General features: G+C 34.0%; 1 protein-coding gene across 1 annotated transcript in view; it reads left to right on the top strand.

Annotated features, from left to right (window-relative positions):
• The window catches only part of SGCZ (sarcoglycan zeta), a 1,030,117-nt gene that overhangs the window by 968,960 nt on the left and 40,412 nt on the right, over window positions 1-20,745 (top strand). The window contains exon 5 of the mRNA XM_049772438.1: window positions 6,608-6,730. Coding sequence (XP_049628395.1) covers window positions 6,608-6,730 — 123 coding nt within the window. The remainder of the gene's footprint in view (window positions 1-6,607; window positions 6,731-20,745) is intronic.

Genomic DNA, 20,745 nt, shown 5'->3' with positions numbered 1-20,745 from the left:
TCTAATACCTGATAAACAGGAATAGAGAGATCTATAAAATTATTTTACATAAAAATTTAGTTTAGCTTAATATCTAACTCATTTCATAATAACTTGCATTTATTAGTTTGTTTTATTAATCTATATTTTTAAACTATCAATTTTGTTATTTTTGTAACCTGATGTTCCTTTACTATTTGCATATTCTATTACAACTTAATTCTTTCCTATATCTATGATATTTTTAAATCTGTGATCATTTCCTTTTTTTAAATAACTCTTCATGATTTTCTTAAAATGAATTTGTCGTTGACTTTTTCTTTTACTTTGAATTTGTGAGGTATTTTTTGGTCACTTCTTATAAAAGTTGCTGAACTTAACTGTTATTCTCTGTAGGAATATTTGATATAGACATTTTAGGAGAACAAATAACATAAAGTATATTATTTCATATCTGCATGAGAGTCTATTGGAATTCAGAGACAATATTGAAAATTTTTTTACCATGGTTGTGGGATTGATGTTAATTCATGGAAAGGCAGAAACAACCTTATTATAAATAACTATGTAAATAATGATGTTTAAACAAAGTATTTAAGAAATAATAAAGAAATAATATTAATACTTTTATAAACCACATACCTCATTAAAGCTGCTTTCCTATTAAATAAAACATCAAAGATAATATAAATAAACAATTGTATGCCATGGATAAAGTGACAATTAATTATAATATTCTCAAAGATAAAGTTCACTGTCTATAGTAGTTTCATATATTAAAATGAATATTTTCTTAATAAAATAATTCTGATAAATTACAGAGGTGGCATATTTATGTAGAGAAAACTAAAGTCATATGATATAGGAACCATTATATCAATTTCAAATTATATTGGAGAAGTGACAGAGCGGTGGTGCAAGCAGTAGGGTGTTTGCCTTTCACAGGGCTAACCTAGGATGGACCTTAGTTTGATCCCCCAATGTCCCATATGGGCCCCCAAGCTAGGATCAATATATGAGCACTTAGCCAGAAATGTGTGACCCCAAAATCAAAAAAAAATATATATATATATATATACACACACACATATATAAGAAAAAGAGTTCTAAACTGGGTACAAAAGTCTAAATTGTGCTGAGTAATGACATAGTTCAGCTTAAAAACAATGTATTGAGCAATTACAGTGGTTAAGATACTGCTTTAGACATTGGGAATAGTGAGGACCATAAGCAGGGAAAAATAGAAAACTTAAAAATTATATATCTGCTGGGGCTGGGAAGGTGGCGCTAGAGGTAAGGTGTCTGCCTTGCAAGCAATATCGTAGGACGGACTGCGGTTCGATCCCCCAGCGTCCCATATGGTCCCCCCAAGCCAGGAGCGACTTGTGAGCGCATAGCCAGGAGTAACCCCTAAGCATCAAATGGGTGTGGCCCAAAAAAAATTATATATCTGCTTCATTTGCTGGAGGATCAATGGCTACACTTTTCATTACAAAGCAGAAGACAGTTCTTCTAGGTATAATAAAAGAGAATATGTATTGACTGAGATGTAGTAAAAATGAACTTTTGTCCATTGCTTTTTGGAATGATGTCTGGTTCAACTCTATGGAAACTTGGAAAACTGTTACCCTAACCCTAAGTTTAACCCTAAGTATAGAGGTTTCTCAGCAAACTCAGAATCAAACTGTCTTTTGTCTCAACAAGTTTTTGGGTATTTATCCCCAGAACAGAAAACACTCATCCAAAATGACATGTGAATACAACTATTCACAGCATTTTGTGCATAGCACTCAGTACAGCAGCTAGGAGTTGGAATTAATTTAGGTGTCCAAAAACAGGTGAGTGGATCATGAAGATGTGGTGTATATATATATAGACACACACACACACATACGCACACAATGGAATACACTCTAGCTGTAAGGAATGATGCAATAATGTAATTTGCTGCATTATTGATGGGACAAAAATATTTTATCTTAAAATGAAGTAAGCCAGAAGAATAAGTATAACAGGGTGTTTAGAATAAGTGCATGAGGGAATGAAACAGCTTTAATGGGGATTACGGAGGGCATTCTTGGCCCTAAAATATAGTGAAGAGAAGGCAAGAATTAGAGTAGAGGGGGAGAAAAACAGATGTGATTTAACGGGGGCAGAGGTCAAGAGGATTCAGGTATATTAGGAAATTAAAAAAACTGAACTAAATATCCACATTAATTAGTCAACAGCATTGAAATATAAGACCCAAACTTTAACTACCAAACTTAAAAATGTGCCTGTAGGTGCCGGAGCAGTGGCGCAAGGGGTAAGGTGTCTGCCTTGCCAGTGCTAGCCTAGGAAGGACGGACCAAGGTTTGATCCCCAGGCATCCCATATGGTCCCCCAAGCCAGGAACAATTTCTGATTGCATAGCCAGGATTAACCCCTGAGCATGACTGGGTGTGGCCCAAAAACAGCAACAACAACAAAAAAATAAACTTGATATGAGAGTTTTACCTTACGGTGTGAGGATGTATAAAATGTTTTCTGTGAGCACTGGTGGAGGGAGACTGATACTGTTGGTGGGATTGGTATTGAAATTGTATTTAAGATTCAATTGTTAAAGGAAAAAAAATAAAAGCAAGTTTCTCAATAAAAAAAAGATTCAATTGTGAATACATTAATGAAAAAAAGAGATTGGGCAGAAAAAATCAAATGTGGTTTCAAGCAAGTTTAGAACAAACCAGTGCATGTGTCACTAGCTGAGCAATGAAGTAACTAGTGCATGAATAAATAAATAAAGAAAGAAAATGATGAAATAAAGAACAAAATTAAGTTATTTGTATGTGTCTACATGAAAACCAAAATATTTGTCATAATTCCTGTTCTGAAAGACATATACCTGTAAACATCTGTTCCTTTTTCATCCTGTTTTTCCCTTCCTATACCTCCACCTAGGGCACTTTCCTAGTCTTAGATTCTAATAATGTACATATTAGAGTATTAACTATATATTTGAATGTTTGCACTTCACAAAGTGATTTATTATTTCGAACCTGGAATTTTTATTTGGTCTGTGATAGTCAAGGATTTAGACCATAAAATGTAGTTTATTCTACTGAATTTTATTATTTGTTTATTTTTCTGTGAAAAAGGTCTTTTAATATTTTTTCAGACCATTATAATATTGACAGATAAAAGGATCTATCATGATATGTTGAGTAAAACTCTAGATATAGAAGATATCACTGTTATGACCCTTTGCCTTGTTTTCATCTAATCAGTGCTAGTTTGTATCAGGAGGTCCCTTGCAAATATATTGTGTTATCCGTACAGGTGTTTGCCAAATAAAAAGAATTTAATAATGTAGTTGGCTCTGCTAGTGTAGGAAATGTAATGGTATTTAAATTATTGGAATCTCTCTACTTGTCAACAAATATTTGACTATTGACTATGGTTGTAGGAAATGTGTACTCTGGGAAAGTTCTCTGAAGGAACAAGAAACTCTCTTTGCAGGTTTTTTTTTTTATAAAGGATACTTAAAAGACATTTTTTAAAGGTTAGAAAAGTATTTGCATACATATTATTTTATTCTTTTGTGGACAGTTTTGTTTTGTTTTGTGTTTGTGTCACGCCCAGCAGTACCCAGGGTTTATTTCTGGCAGGCTTTGGGGACCATCTAGAAGGCACGAATAGAACTCAGGTCTACTGTTTGCAAGTCAAATGTCCTGCTCGCTATTATATCACTCCATCTCCTATGACTAACTACTCTATTTAATTTTGAAGTTTCTGAGATAAACTTCTTCAAACATGTTCCCAAGCTAGCATTTATTTAGCAAGATGATTTTGAAATAACTGATAAAGTATACAACTACCTGGATAACTATTTCCCTTAAACAAGTTGGATAAGAATTGTGACTTCTTACCCAGAGTCATCTACCTATGTATATTGCCTTTCTGAAACTTGCACATCAATGCTGAATACAAAAATTGAATTGGTCACTAATGCCTCTTCTAACAATTGGTCCTAGTTGACTTAATCTAAACACTCTGTGATCATAGAAACACACACACACACACAGAGAAAGAAGTAGAGATAGAGAGAGAAACAGACAGAGACAGAGTGACAGAGACAGAGAATAAGAAAACACAAAACAGAGAGATAGCTCAATGGGATAAACAAATGCTTTCCATTCAGGAGGTGCTGGTTTGACCACTGGCATAAGATAAGTCCCCTCAGTTCTTTCAGGAATAATCTCCAAGTCCAGAGACTGGATTCACTCCCAGTTTATAGACCAAAATATAAGGACAAAATATATAAAAACATGTGAATAAAAATTATATATTATATCTTTAAAAATAAATGTAATGAGTGGCGGGAAGGTGGCGCTAGAGGTAAGGTGTCTGCCTTGCAAGTGCTAGCATAGGACTGACCACGGTTCGATCCCCTGGCATCTCATATGGTCCCCCCAAGCCAGCGGCGATTTCTGAGCGCATAGCCAGGAGTAAGCCCTGAGCGTCAAACGGGTGTGGCCCCCCAAAAAATAAAAATAAATTTAATGTAATATACATTATTTCTTAGATTTTCAACTCTCTATTTCTATACAAAAAATTAAGACTTCAGTACACTTGAAATTATTTTTGTACTCAAAATATTTATTTGTGATAGTATATTTAATATAGTCACAATAATACCATATAGGTCAAATATATCTTTATGTATATTGTATCTTATATTAGCTCTTTTCTATTTGTAGAAAGAAAAGCAATGAATGGAATACAATAAATTAAATATTATTTCTGATGTAAATATTTACCAATCCATTATAAAATTCTTATGATATTGCCTTCCATAACTATATTAATATGTTGAATAAAGTATAGTATGCATTATTAATTTATATTTTTCATGGTTGATCTGCATGAATTGATGGTATAAATGTGTCTTATAATCTGGATGATTAACTATTTTGTGCTTATTTATTTAAAATTGTTTTCATTAACTGAATTAAGATCCCAACTCATTTTGTCATACTTATATACTTTTATTTCTAAAGTTTATGTGACATTTAGTTTTATTAAGTATTCTGCATTATGGCAGAAAAGTCTATGTGTATGCATAGAGAATATAATATGTTTAGGTTACTGAATGCTGGATTATATATTATTAAGTCTGATATAAAAATATAGTTTCAATTCTTTTTATTTTATTTTTAAATTCTGTATGTTTTTGGTTTTGGGTCACACCTGGAAATGCTCAGAGGTAACTCCTGGCTCTTCACTCAAAAAATCAACCCCTGGTGCTACAGGGACCATTTGTGATGCTGAGAATGGAGCCTTGGTTGACCACGTGCATGGCAAAACCCTGCCCACTGTACTATCATCCCAGTCCAGATCTATTAACTCTTGACAGTAAAATAAAATATAGATGTATGTGATACAAATATTGTATCTAAAAAATTGCTATTATAAGAATAATCATTTCTCACCCTAACCAGTTTGATTTTTCTTGATGGGCCTTCTAATTCATGATTATTCAGTTTTTTTTTTAAGTTTTTAACTGGATTTATAGTTCATATAGAAATAATGTGCAAAATTGGGGCCGGAGAGATAGCATGGAGGTAAGGCGTTTGCCTTTCATGCAGAAAGTCATTGGTTCGAATCCCGGCGTCCCATATGGTCCCCCGTGCCTGCCAGGAGCAATTTCTGAGCATGGAGCCAGGAGTAACCCCTGAGCACTGCCGGGTGTGACCCAAAAACCACAAAAAAAAAAAGAAATAATGTGCAAAATAAACGAATAAATTAAAATTATTTTTCTAATTACATGCTATTTTATTTACTTAATATACTATTTCTTGTATCAATAAATCATTTAATGAGAACTAAAACTGTAAATATATTATCGAATTTTAAAGATTTTAAGTGTTTGTTCATTTATGTTTTCTGGATTGTAAAATTAATATTGAATTCCCATTTGGTGTTATTAAAAAAGATGAAAGGGTCTGGAACCTTAATACAGAAGGTAGGGTATTTGTCTTGTACTGAACAAACCTAGGTTTCATCCTCAGCATCTCTTATGGTCCCCGAACCTACCATCAGTAATTACTGAGTGCAGAGACAGGAATAACTCCAGAGCAGTGCTGAGTTTGGTAACAGAGCAAAACCAAACCAAGGATCAGCATTAGAATTTATAAAATGTAGAAAATAAATAGTGCACATTTAATGCAGCTTTCCAAGTAGCCAAGGGAACAAATGTCTGCATGTGAATAGAAAACATGGAAGTCATTCCATAATTATTTAGTAACTGAGCAGGTGCAAATTATAATGCCAAGCTGCTTGCTAAAATCTAGGATAAAGCAGACTTTGTCTCATTTTGAATATGCAAGTTTTCACCTGGATAATTCCACAAATTTCTAAGACTGTGTCAGACTCTCAGAAGGCACAAGTATGTCTAAATATCTTTTTACAGAAGTACTCTGCAAAATTAGCCTGAAAATATAATACTTTCAAAATATGTTAATTATAATTAAAATATACTGAAAAGACAAGATCACTAATAATATTGCTAAGTCTTTGTTTTACTGAATAAGTAAATAATGAATGATTTCTTTTGCACCAACTTATTTTGAAATCTTTTCCCTGACCATAGGAGCTGACTCAGTGGAAGCTCAGTGTAAAAGATTTGAAGTGAGAGCAAGTGATGATGGCAGGGTGCTGTTTTCAGCAGATGAAGAAGAGATCACCATTGGTGCTGAAAAGCTGAAGGTCACAGGTATTGTACATTGAGGTCTCGGAGTAGTGTTTATTTATTTGCATCTTTTAGATTATGTGCCTGAATCAGAAACAACTTTATTCTGTCAGTTTTATTTTGTTTACATCTGGCAGTGGTCAGGGCTTACTCTTGGCTCTGTGCTCAGGAATCACTCCTGGAGGAGAAATGGTGACTATGAGGTGCTGGGCATCACTGGGTTGAAATGACAGATAATAGAAAGGGAAGAATGCGTGCCTCACACAAAACTAATTCAGATTCAACTTCCAGCATCCCATATTGGTGCCCTGAGCAACACTCATAGTGATCCCTGAGTACAGAGCCAGGAATAACTCAAGTATTTCAGGATGTGGCCCCAAAACAAATTAAAACAAAAACAACAAAACCTGGGTTGGCCACAATCAGGGCAAGAGCCTCACCTGCTATAAAATATATGTGATTACATATGGTTTTAGATTTATGTTCACTACAAAAAATATTGAGTTCACACAATGAGATACCATACCCACCAATTTTTCTATAGTCATAAAACAAGATACTCCCTGTGGTTATAGTAGAGAATGTAAAAATTATCTGGAGTCATTTAAAAGTGTAGTTCATTGTCTCAGACTCAGGTAGATTAAGGAAATAAGGCGTGAATAAAGAAAAAATTATGGGGTACAGAGAGTAAAGGTAACCAATGTTGATAGATAAAATATAGATATTATAAAAATAATAGAAATGTAAAGTTTCAAGTAAGATTTTTAAAAATATTTAAAAAGCTAATGTTAAAGCACAGGTAAATTAATTCAAAGTTACTTTGAAAACAGTTTCATTTCTTATACTTAAAAGTTATTGTCATCATTCTAATATATTCATTAAGATCACCTTCAACTAAAATTAAGAAAAGCAAGCAATCATCAACCATTCAGAATGCTGAATGAAACCATGAAAGTGAAAAAGACCTGGATAAAGACTATTTTAAACACAATCATTTTAATACTTTAATTCGAATCCAATTGTGCATTATATTTTCAAAAATTTAAGGTATATTTAAGATAAACAGATGTTTGATACCCAAAGACTTCCTACTAAAATTGAATTAATGTAAAATATGCTTGATTGATATTACCACATTTCAGTCTGGAAATGGCCTCTGAGATTTCGATTATATGTATTTAGGTAAATATTTAACCTAAGCAAACATGCCTGTGAAACACAGGAGAATATTATTTTCATAATAGAAAACACAGGCTTTATTCTTTCTCTATTGGGGCTGAATCCTCCCTCTCCCAATCTTTATCTTAAATAAATTTAGTTATTTCTCCTTAGATTTTTGTGCTCAGCATAAATACTGAATGTGTACAAGCAAAAGTTTAGAATGTTCTCAGCACACAACAAAAAATATCATAAAGGCTATATTTTTCTATTTTAACCAAAGGAGGGATTTTCATGTCTCAGACATTAGAGACACTAGTGTCTTAACACTTTAAATCACCACGATGTTGATTTTAAGAGGCTGTATTCTTTGAGATAAAATTTATTAAAGCTTTTTACATAGGGAGAGACCTAGAAAAATAGTGTAGAGGATAAAACATCTATCTGACTTATCTCTGCCATTGCATATGATACCCTAGCTATCTTAAGCACATAGCCTGGAGTAAGCATTGAGTACATGCAGGTGTCAGGAGAAAACAAAGATTCTTACCTGGAGAATATCACTGGACTAGATCACAACTATTTCTTACCATAGTTAATTGACACTCACAGGCTTCTCATTCTGATAATGCTCTGCTGAACAGCCAAAGTTTGCAACATCAGATTGATACTTGGTTTGGGCCACAAGAATGTCAGTACTATTCACCTGTAATTTCTTAATGTTCTCTTGATTATGAAAGGAAACGTGCAAATGGAAATAAAGACTGATCTTTTTGAGTCCTAATATAGTAGATGAAAAAAAAGTGGGGGAAGGAGGAATTTATTTCCCTCAATGAACAGATAAATCAGAAAAACAATAACTTTTGGACTATCACTCTAAGAATTTAGTTGCTCCTTGATGATCAACTGGAAAATCTGAATATTGTCAAGGGGAATGGGTAGATGTGAATTTATTTCTCAGGCTTACTGGTCATGATCCTATCTGGTCATCAGATTTGAGATCAGCTATATGTGTTCACTATAGCACTGTATTCACTCCACACTTTCCCATTAGATACTTTTGATCAACAATGAAATAAATTTCTAGAACTCTGTACAATCTCGTTTATGTCATGAGCTTTCTCTGATATTACTTCAGTTGTCTAGCAATGGTCACAAAATTAGATCCAAGGTTGTATCCTGGATTTTTCTTTTTGCCAGTAATTTGGCTTTATCCTTGAAGTTCATTGATAAATAATTTCAGATTTGATAGGACTTTCTGAAAAAAAAATGCTTTTATTTTTTAAAGTTTTCTGCCCTTATTCGTATTTGAATATTTTCCATCTCTATCAGGGGTGGCGAACACACAGCTCTTGAACTGCCTACAGCTCCCGGTCAAAATGAATGCGGCTCTTTGCCTCTTATCATTAATTTTTTTACTATGGCTCTTTGCCAAGTTTGGATTTTGTTCTGCTGCTTCTGAGGAGGGATCTCTGAGGAGAGATCTCCAAGCCCGGAGTCCCGCCCCCAGGCTGCGTCCTTCCGTCTCCCATCCCTCGGGAACAACTGCACAGGCCAACGAGCAGGGAGCCATTTGTCACATGTTGGGTCACATCTTGCCCTTAGTTCTTAGTGTGGAGGATGCAGCACACGCTCACCAGCACTGCAGGATTTTTACCCTCACTCAAAATGGCAAAATGCAATATGTGTTTCATATATTTGAGAGTGCATATTATATTTGAGAGTGCGTATTCACTTATGCACTCTCAAATTCCTAGTAGGAGATTATTCTTCTACCAGAATAATATTTATTCATTTTATAGATGCTTTCTTTCTTCATATTAGTCTTCTAAAATAAAGAAAAAGAAATGTATCAAAGACAAATATAGTTCAGAATATTACTTGTGTAGAGGAGAAAATTGTGCAATGCCTGGAATGAAATTTAAGGACACTGGAATTGTTCAGTAATCTCACATAGACTTTAAAGCAGTACTTGAATCATTTGACAAATAACACTACAAAGAGGCACTGACTCCAGGGTGTTTCAAATAAATTAGGTAGCTGTGCTGACAAGACTTCAAAGTTACATATGACAAGAGATCTGTGTGATGTTTATTCTAGAATTTCAAATTCATGGCACAAAATATTCTATTTAAGCAATATCCAAAGGAATTATAAAAAAATCCTTTCTGGCTTTGTACTTTACAAACAACAGTATTTGTTGCATGAACTTCTATTTCTGGGTGACAGAATTTGAATAATTTATTTAGACAGCATGTCTATATATGTGAGGCAATATGATTTGTGACTAAAAGCACTTAGAGATTAAGTCTAGTGCAAGATATTTCTATTTTCTATGTCTAGAATGTCGCAGAAATTTACCCAATACATTAAATATTCCTAGTTTATACAATATTGGCAGAGTTGCCTAAACAACAATTTGCTGCACCTTAACAGTTATATTCTAAAAGTTGATTTTTTTAATTTTAATATGACTTGACTTTCAATTACAATTTGCTTAAATGTTGACCTGTGGAGAAAGAAAGGTTTAAGGTACTCACCTTAAATTCTGACAACTTTGTTTAGAACCTCAGTACCATGATCTCATAAGCACTATCAGCGATTGACCACGCTTGAGCACAAATATAAGAATATCCTTTGAACACCTCTGTAAAAGGCCCCTTTCTTCTATTAAAATAGAAATATACTGATTTATCTTTACTAGAACTTTTTCTATATCACTAATGTATCAGAAATTGATACCTTATAACACATATGTGTAACTGAAATTATTTCATTTTTTATACTACTTATTGTTGGTTAAGGTAAAACATGTAAATTTTCTTCATGTTTATCTATTGGGACCAGGTAAACAAATTAAATATATAATCCTTTACACTTGAAAGACTTTTAAATTTGGTGTATAAAACAGAATCAATTGACTATAATTTACATTTTTATTTGTATTCCAAGTATTATGTTAAATCGAAAACATATATACTTGTTAACAGTTATACTCATTTAATTCTGTGAAATTTAATGCTTTAACTCCATGGAATATTTTCATTCTAAATTGTAAACTATTAGATGGATTTAGATTTATCTTTGCCTATGAAGGAATACATATTTTTCTAAATATATGAGGAGGAAGCATATAGATCTTTCATTTTCAGGCAGTAAAAATTAAAACTGGCCAACTGAAAAAATAGTGTAACTGAGCTGTTTATCTATCTTGTGCCCTAGAATTTGTTTGTAAGCCAAGAATATCCACTTCATTGTCTCTGGTCTAATTGAATGATTGGAAAGATAGACAAGTTCTAATGCTTGTTTGACAAGAGAAGAAAGGATTTTCTGAAGAGCTGTCTTTTAAATTAAACAGCATGCTTCTAGACTGAAATCAATATTTTCTGATTTGTTTTTATTAGTTAGTCTTCTGTATCCTTGTTCTTGTCTGATAAATTGGCACACTGTGATAGGGTCAGCTTTGGAATCAACCTTCCTATTAGGTAAGACCATTGTTTCTTGAGCTGTCCAAATGCCAGAAACGTGGTTAGACTCAGGCAACAGGATGGAACTGCATGGTTTGAATAGTATTGAAGAGATGTGATTAGGGAGGGCTTTCAAAAGTGATGTGCAATTACTTAAATTCCTCAAGTGTAGCGTTTCAAGTTTGTAGACTTGGGTAAATCACTTAATTCACTTATCACTTGATTCAGTTTTCTACTTACTGATTAAATGTTCTGAATATAAAAATATTGCAGACAATAAGATTAGTTCTACACTAATGCCTTCTCAAATATTCAAGTAAAGCTGATGTATAGGTTATCACATGTATCAACAATGCCATCCCCCAAAAATAACTCTTACTCTGAGTTTACTTGCTGATTGCCATTTTCAGAACCTATATTTCTGAGCTCACTTAAATGTTTCCTACATTTGAGAAAGCAAAGTTATGGAAAATGTAGTAGAATAAAATAAATTTGACAGAAACAAAAATAAACACACTTTAATATAAAATAATAGGTTTAACAGAAATCTCCAAAATGAATTTTATAAAATTATGGTTGTTTATATTTCTCTAACTTAGAGTCCTTTAATTCACAAAAATTATCCAATGACATCATTTACTCTGCTAATGCATAAATAGTACCTATTTTTATATATAAATTTTCTGAATTTTATCTATGAAGATAGAAAATTCAGTATTAAAGATATGTATTGCTTGTTGAATATGATCTGCTAATTTTTTCTCTTTATCATAACTGTATATAAGAAATTAATTTTTATAGTATCCACTCATGTTTAATCTCATAATTTCCAAGTATCCTGTGTCCAGGATCACTAGGAACCCAATTGCTTCAATCTCTCCTAATTCTTCTATTGCAGATCTTTTTTCTTTATCTTGAAGCTGGTAGAAAAATTTGTTTTGTTTATTTGTTTCTATTTTATTGTATTAGTGTGTGTGTGTGTGTGTGTGTGTGTGTGTGAGAGAGAGAGAGAGAGAGAGAGAGAAAGAGAGAGAGAGAAGCAGTTTTTTTTAAAGAAATTATTTCTCCTGGCTATATGTTTTGAAATCGCTCCTGGCTTGAGTGACCATATGGAATGCTAGGGATCAAACCACAGTCCCTTCCTAGGTTAGCTGCTTGCAAGGCAAATGCCCCACTGCTGTGCCACTACTCCTGTCCCAAAAGGCTTTTGTTTAAAAAAATAATAAACCAGCCTTTATTTTTTTTAAAATAGAAAATGATTGTATTGCCTCCTCGATTTTGTTTGGTTTGGTTTGGTTGCCACACCCGGCAGTGCTCAGGACTACTCCTGGCTCTTTAAATAGAAATGACTCCTGGAAGGCTCTGGTCCAACTCCTGGGGACCACATGTGATGCTGGACATTGACCTTTTTGGATTGGATGTATGCAAGGCCTATTACATTACTATTGCTCTTGCATGCCTTCTCAATTTTAAGGTCAAATAGTATTTTTCATAAGGAACACATCATGCATAGAAAATTTATTAAGGTAAATAATATAAATAGAAATTGTTGGGGGGATAGAAATTGCTTGGGACCAATATGGCACAATTTTAGCATTTGAAAAATGCAATTTCCGTCATATAAAATGTTTAAATATTATGAGTCTATGTCTTATTTATTATTTTAAAATAGAAGTTGGAAATGTAAAACAAAATATACCAGCAATAAAAAATAAAAATAAACATTATAAATATAAACATTTTGTGAAGCAAAAATTCTACATGAGAAAAGTAAAATTGCACAGTTAAACATAGAGATTATTAAAGATGCTTGATAAAACATAAAAATATTTATTGTTAGTAACTAAAACAAATTATTTTCTCCCATTGTATAACCACTCTAATCAATAAAATATTTTCTGTTTTAATAGCATGTAGATGTAATGGGTTTTGAGAATGTTTTTGCTATATAATGTAATTTAATATTAAGAATCTTATGTAACTTTAAAATTAAAGAAAATTTTCTGAATTTTGGCTACAATTAAATAATTATAGTGCAACAATAAATATGGAGATGAACATGTATTTTTTTCCATCATGGTTTGAGATCCATAAGATAAAAGTCAAGATGGGGCTGGAGAGATAGCATGGAGGTAGGGTGTTTGCCTTACATGCAGAAGGACGGTGGTTTGAATCCCATATGGTCCCCCAGCCTGCTAAGAGTGATTTCTGAGGGTAGAGCCAGGAGTAACCCCCTGAGCACTGCTGGGTGTGACCCAAAACAAACTTTTTAAAGAAATACCTTTTCTTGAGTCAATAAGGAGTTGGAGAGGCTGGTGAGGGAAAGAAAGGACAAGTTGAAATGTGGAATGGACCTTTGTAGAGGGAAAAAGAGACACAGGTGAAGGGACTGGTATTGAAAAATTTTATTCCTGAAACCCAATTATAAATAACTTATTACTGATTCTAAGTCATATAGAGTATAAAGAAACTATGGTTGACATATCTAAGAATAGAATTTAGTCATAAAACATAAAAGTATGTGATTTATTGCTAAATGGATCCATCTGAAGAGTATCACGCTGAGTGAAGATAGTAAGAGGAAGAGATAAACAAACACAGAGCTTAACATAATAGAGGAATAACAAATGTTCAAAAGCAGCAGAAACAAAGGACAAGAGAACTAGTCTTCAGTAGAAAATCTGACACTTGGGGAAGAAAGTGGGGTGAATAGGACCTGGAAGAAAATCTTCAACAGTGGTTGAGAAAGAGAGGGAGTGGAAGGTAATAGTGTTATGCATGGCACCCTATTTGCAACAATACTATCAACCACAGGGTAAAAGTTACTTTTTAAAGAAGTGCCTTTTCTTGAGTCAGGATGGAGGTGGAGGGGCTGGTGAGGGAAGGAAAGGACAAGTTGAAATGAGGAATGGACCTTAGTAGAGGGAATTAGACACAGGTGACGGGACTGGTATTAAAACATTTTGTTCCTGAAACCCAACTATAAATAACTTTGTAATTTGTGTTGACTTAAAATCTTATAAAGTAAATATGGGTGAAAGAAAAATAAAAGGAAAGAAAGATAAGTGTACCATTTTGTTATATCTCTTCGTTATGCCTATTGCAGAAGATTCCTGTGAAGTTATTTTCTAACATCATGAAGACATTCCATTCAGAAAATAAAGGTCATATCTCCCTATTCTATTGTCCTATATCCTTTCTCAAAAATAGATCTCATTTCCAATATCAAGATTCTTAAAAGTAGTAATATGGCATTTTTATTATTGCTTCCAATATACACTCTACTTCAACAAATTCAGCTCACTCTATTTTCTATCTCTATGCAATTTTGAATTCTAAATATCAAGGACTGAGTTCCAGAAAGATAAGGTGAACACATTTTTGGGAGTGGGGTAAAAAGAAATGGCAGAGTAACCATACATTGTTAGGTCCGTTTCTGGCATCCTGGTGATAAGGCAAAGAGCCCACAAGACAAAGTAAATCAAACAAGCGGGGTTCCAGCGTGCTGGGGTCCAACCACTCCTGACTCAACAGGTTGTAAGTTAGGCCCCGAGCTTGGGGTCCTTAGGGTTTTTATAGTCACTGACACCATGCACATTGTTCAGTTATCCTCAGGAATCAGATAAAAGGGATGCACCATTCAAATAGCACAAGATACATAATTCAGATATCACAAGGCTGATCTGTCAAGGCCTATCCCAAGTGCAAGAATGTAGGTGCTGTGTTCCTTTGTCTTCAGCTTCTATCTGAAGGCCACATTCCCACAAGCAGTTTAGCAAAGGAAGAAATTTTCATAAGGAAAGAGGGAACCTCGAAATCCTACAATATAAACATTATTAGGGATGATTCTCAAGTTGCTGAGATACTGTGTGTGGTGCAAGGCACTAACCCTGTTTTGATTGTATTCATGGACAATACCTTATACCTCTGTACTATCTCTCACATTCTGAAGGTTTTAACTTACTCATAGGCAATTTAGACTGTCAGAAACTAAATTAAAAAAAGTCAAACAAGAATCAAAAAGAGGTGCATGTGCTCCTTGGACCCATATGTTAGTGCTGCACAAATATGTGCTGCCAACTCACGTAGGTTTCTGAGCACACTTTCCTCCTTGAGATGTGAACTTTCCTACTTTTATGCAGAGTTGTGTTTCAGAGCTCTCTGCTTTTGGAAAAGCCTGTGGTTATCCAGAGAGAGTTTTACTCTCTCCCTTTCTTAACCTCTCCCATCCATCTCTCAGTATCTATCAATAAAGCCTGTTCTACCTGCAAAACAAAGAGAAATCAGACATTGATTAAAAGAGGGAAATCACATATAAGTATAAAATATAGAAGAATAATGACAGGTAATGTGGAGATAAGAATATATTTCAGAATGAAGACAATCATCTTTGTGAAAAAACGTAAAAGAAAACTATTATTATTTTTTAGTGAGTAGACAACAGTGTTATATATCTGTATCTCCATTAATGACTCAAATATTTATGATTATAGACATGACTAGGCCACTCAAAATGTTAAGGAGGTTAGAAAAATACCAACTTTATTCCTTCCTACAAAATCATGTCTATTTAAATATATAGACTAATTTTAATCCATAAGTCAATTTTTTTATATTTTTATATATAGGTGCTTAAAGTAATAGCCACTTCAAACTAGAACCTATATCTTGATAACTTTCTTTTCTTGACCACCATATCTTTAGTATCTGGTATAAATTAAGCAGAATTTAATTTTTTTCCTTTTTACAGTATCAGTATCATACATTTATTCAATGTCCTTTACTTTGTCTTATTAGACAATGTTACCTTAAAATAAGAACACAGAATTAGTTTTTATTTGTCTTTAAAACTACTATGATCTCTACTTTTGTAGACAGTACTATGGGATGTATATTTATTTATAAAATAAACATGTACTAGCACTTCTGTCTAAAGTATTTCATTACATAATTTTGCCTATCTAAACAATAATATACAGGGGTCAGAGAGGTAATATATAGGGTAAAATGCTTGCCTTTCATGCAGCTGATCCCGATTTGATCCCAGCACTACATATTGCTTCCTGTGCATAGCTAGAAGTGATTCTTTTTCCTAGTGCAGAGCAAGAATAAGAAAAGAGCTTAGCTTCTGTACTCAAAAATGAAAAACAAAAACAAAGAAAGAAAAGTAAGGTTACAAATATGTTAGATAAAATTAATAGAGATTTTATTACAAATATGATATTGTAATTGAAGATTTTTTAGAAATGATAGTTAAGAATTTTGGGCTCGGGGATGGTGAGGTGGCACTAGAGGTTAGGTGTCTGCCTTGCGAGCACTAGCCAAGGAAGGACCGTGGTTCAATCCCCCGGGTCATCCCATAAGGTCCCCCCAAGCCAGGGGCAATTTCTGAGCGCTTAGCCAGGAGTAACCCCTGAGCATCAAATGGGTGTGGCCTGAAAAACCAAAAAAAAAAAAAAAAAGAAGTTTGGGCTCAAGCAGTAAGGCATCTGCCTTGCCCACACTAACAATTTTATCCCATGGCATCCAATATGGTCCCCCAAGCTAGGAGTAATTTCTAAGTGCATAGACAGAAGTAACTCCTGAGCATCACTGGGTGTGGCCCAAAACCAAAAAAAAAAAAATGATAGTCAAGAATTTATTATTAAAAAGATGATTAGTAATAAGAAAGATCTGATAAAAACCAGAATATAACATATATATTTAAAGGGACATGAACAAATATCATAAGCAGCTTCAGTTGGTGGTTTTATCAACTGTGATAATTTATTACTATTAAAAATAATATTATTGAAATTTTTCATTAAAATATACACATTTAGGTGCCAGAATTGTGGCACAGGGTGTAAGACATCTGCCTTGCACACTCCAGCCTAGGACAAAATGTGGTTCAATCCCCCAGAGTCCTAGATGGTCTTCCAAGTCGGAATGATTTCTGAATGAATAGTCAGAAGTATCCCCTGAGGGTCACCAGGTATGACCAAAATACCAAAAATAAATAAATAAAATAAAATCTTTACTTAGGCACCATGATTACAAGCATGATTCACCAGGACAACATTCCTACTTCCAATGCTCCCTCTCCTTCCAAACCCCTTCCTGTATTCAAGACAGGCATTCTACTTCTCTCACTCATCTAGATTGTCATGATGTTAGTGTAGTTATTTCCCTAACTGCACTCACCATTCTTTGTGGTGAGCTTCATATTGTGAGCCGGTCCTTCTGATCCGCATCTCTATTGTCTCTGGGCTTTATTACAATAATGTACTTAATTTTTTTTAAAACTCATAGATGAGTGACACTATTCTGTGTCTACCTTTCATCCTCTTACTAATTTTATTCAGGATAATAGATTCCATGTACATCCACGAATAGGAGAATTTCATGACTTCATCTCTCCTGACGGCTGCATAATGTTCCATTGTTTAATGTACCATAATTTCTTTAACCATTCATCTATTGAAGGTCATCTTGGTTGTTTCCAGAGTCTGGCTATTGTAAATAGTGCTGCAATGAATATAGATGTGAGGAAGGGATTTTTGTGTTGTATCTTTGTGTTCCTAGGATATATTTCTAGGAGTGGTAAACTGGATGATATGGGAGCTCAATTTCCAGCTCTTTGAGGAATCTCCATATTGTTTTCCATAAAGGATGAATAAGTTAAATGATTCTTGCACTCTTGAGATGAAACCTACTTAGTAGTGGTAAATGATCTTGATTGTGCATTGGATCAAAAAAAAAAATATACTAGCTCTGAAAAAATAAATAAAAGAAAATGAACTAGTAGTTATATATAGGGCACTCCATCCCTGTATGCATATTCTTGTCCAATAAACATGGGTCATTCTCCAGGATAAAATACATACTGGCCCATAAAACATACCTCCATAAATTCAAAAGGATAGAAATTTTGCAGAATATCTTTGCTGATGACAAGGCACCTAAATTAGATGTGAACTACAAAAGGTCAAAGAAGAAAAACTTCAACACCAGGAAACTTAACAGCTTACTACTGAAGAACCAATGGGTAAGAGATGAAATCAGAGGAAATCAAAACATTTCTGCAAATAAATGACAATGAAGACACAAATTAGCAAAATTTATGGGACACTGGGACCGGAGAGATAGAATAGAGAGGTAAAATATTTGCCTTGCATATAGAAGGACAGTGTTTCGAATCCTGGCATCCCATATGGTCCCCTAGCCTGCCAGGGTCGATTTCTAAGTTAGAGCCAGGAGTTGACTTTGAGTGCTGCTGGCTGTGACCCAAAAAAAAAAAAAAATTATGGGACACAGCAAAAGCAGTGCTGAGAGAAAAATGTATAGCTTTGCAAGCACACATTAGGAAGGAAGAAGAAACCTACATGAATATCTTAATGACATAGCTTTTAAAATGAGAAATTAATCAATAAAAACAACCAAAAATAAGTAGGCAGAAGGAAATAACAAAGTTTGGAGCAGAAATCAATAATGTGTAAATCCAAAAAGCAATCTGAAAGAATAACAAAAGCAAAAGTTAGTTCTTTGAAAAAAATAAACAAAAATTGAAAAACCACTGGCAAAACTCACAAAAAAAAAAGAATTAAAAACTGGATAAAGACTATTAGAAATGAAAAGGGGGAGATCACTACAGATATTGCAGAGATTCAAAGGGTAATCAGAGACTATTTTGAGAAACTCTATGCCACGAAACATGAAAACCTGGAAAAAATGAATAAATTCTTGGACTCATAAATTTCCACAGTCACTATTCTTATAATAGATATGTAGTCATTAATTTAGCTTTATATGTTAATGGAATGCTTCTTTTAAGACTGAAAAGTCCTAATTTAGCTATAATTTACCTAATAAACATATATTTTTATAAATTTAAGACAATATTGAATAAGTAATACTGATTGATTTCACTATAGTACTTAAGGTAATTGGTCTCTTAATAATAGATTTAGAAATAAGATGTATATTAAATTTCAGAACCAGAGTACTTTGTTAAAAACTTAGTATGTAACACCTTTAATATTAGGCATAATATTATAGCCAGAGTCATTACCTATGCCACAAAATATAATTGTTTGCCTTAAATCCTTTGCTCATTAATATTTATAAGATATGCATTATTATCTTTATGTTGCAAACTAGGTCTAGATTATGTGATTTTGAAATGTTCCATAGATATCAGTGTCAAATTGGACAAACCAGTAATTCAATTTCCTTGCTATAATATCACCTATTGTGTCAAGTTTCATTTTCCCTCCCTTTGCAACGATAAATATAAGTATACAACAATATATTAAGAATCTGGATTCTGAGGACTTCAAGGGAAACTTCTCCTGCCTGTGCCTGTCTGCCTCTATTTTTGAATCCCTGAAGGTCTCCTCAGAGGCCTAGGGAGCACACCTCCAAAAAACTGCATTTTGAAGTTGCCCAGGGAGTACATTCTAGCTTTGGGGCTCACCCGTTCAATAAGCTGAAGTCTCTGGCCTGTGGAGGCTGTGCCCTGCTGTGCCTTTGTTCACTCTGAGGACTTCAAGGGAAACTTCTCCTGCCTGTGCCTGTCTGCTCTTATTTCTGAATCCCTGAAGGTCTCCTCAGAAGCCTAGGGAGTGCACCCCCAAAAAACGGTCAACTAGAGCAGCAGAACAGCACTTCACTTCGTGGCAGCACACTCTTTATAACCAACGAACCCCACCATAACACGCAGGAAAAACCACACTACAAGTGTGACAATGGGGAAACCTCGCAGGCTAACACCATGCACAGAAAATGAAGACGAAAGCTCAGATGATCTAATAAATTCCAACCACCTGATTAACTTCTCAGATAAGGAACTTAAAATAGCAATATGGAAGATGTTTGAACAACTCAAAGAAAGCATAGATCGATCTAAACAAAACACAAAGACAGAAATCAGAAAACTCCAAACTGAAATAACAGATCTGAGAAACACGGTAGCTCAACTGAAAACCTCAATGGATGGCCTTGCCAGCAGAGGAGAGAATTGGAGTACTGGAAGGTGTGATGAATTGGAAGGTGTGATGCAGAAAAACTCAACACAACAGAAGAAATCGGAAAAGAACCTTAAGACAAATGAACAGGCAATGGAAAAAGTACTCAAGAAATGCGAACAGATGAAAATAGAAGTCTTTGATAAACTCAACAGAAACAACATAAGAATCATTGGAGTCACAGAGACTCAGGCAGGAGATCTCTAGGAAGAATCAGCTGTCAAAGACATCATCAAAGAGATACTCCCAGAGTTAAAGACTACATGCAATCAAATCCTGCATGCCCGAAGAGTACCAGCTAAAAGAGACCCAAAGAAATACACCCAAAGACACATCCTCGTTGCAATGACAAATCCCACAGATATAGAATACTAACAGCCGCAAGATCAAAAAGGGAAATTAAATTCAA

The sequence above is a fragment of the Suncus etruscus genome, chromosome 4, assembly GCF_024139225.1.
Source record: "Suncus etruscus isolate mSunEtr1 chromosome 4, mSunEtr1.pri.cur, whole genome shotgun sequence".
In the NCBI taxonomy this organism is placed as follows: Eukaryota; Metazoa; Chordata; class Mammalia; order Eulipotyphla; family Soricidae; genus Suncus; species Suncus etruscus.
This window is presented reverse-complemented; position numbering and strand designations above follow the sequence as displayed.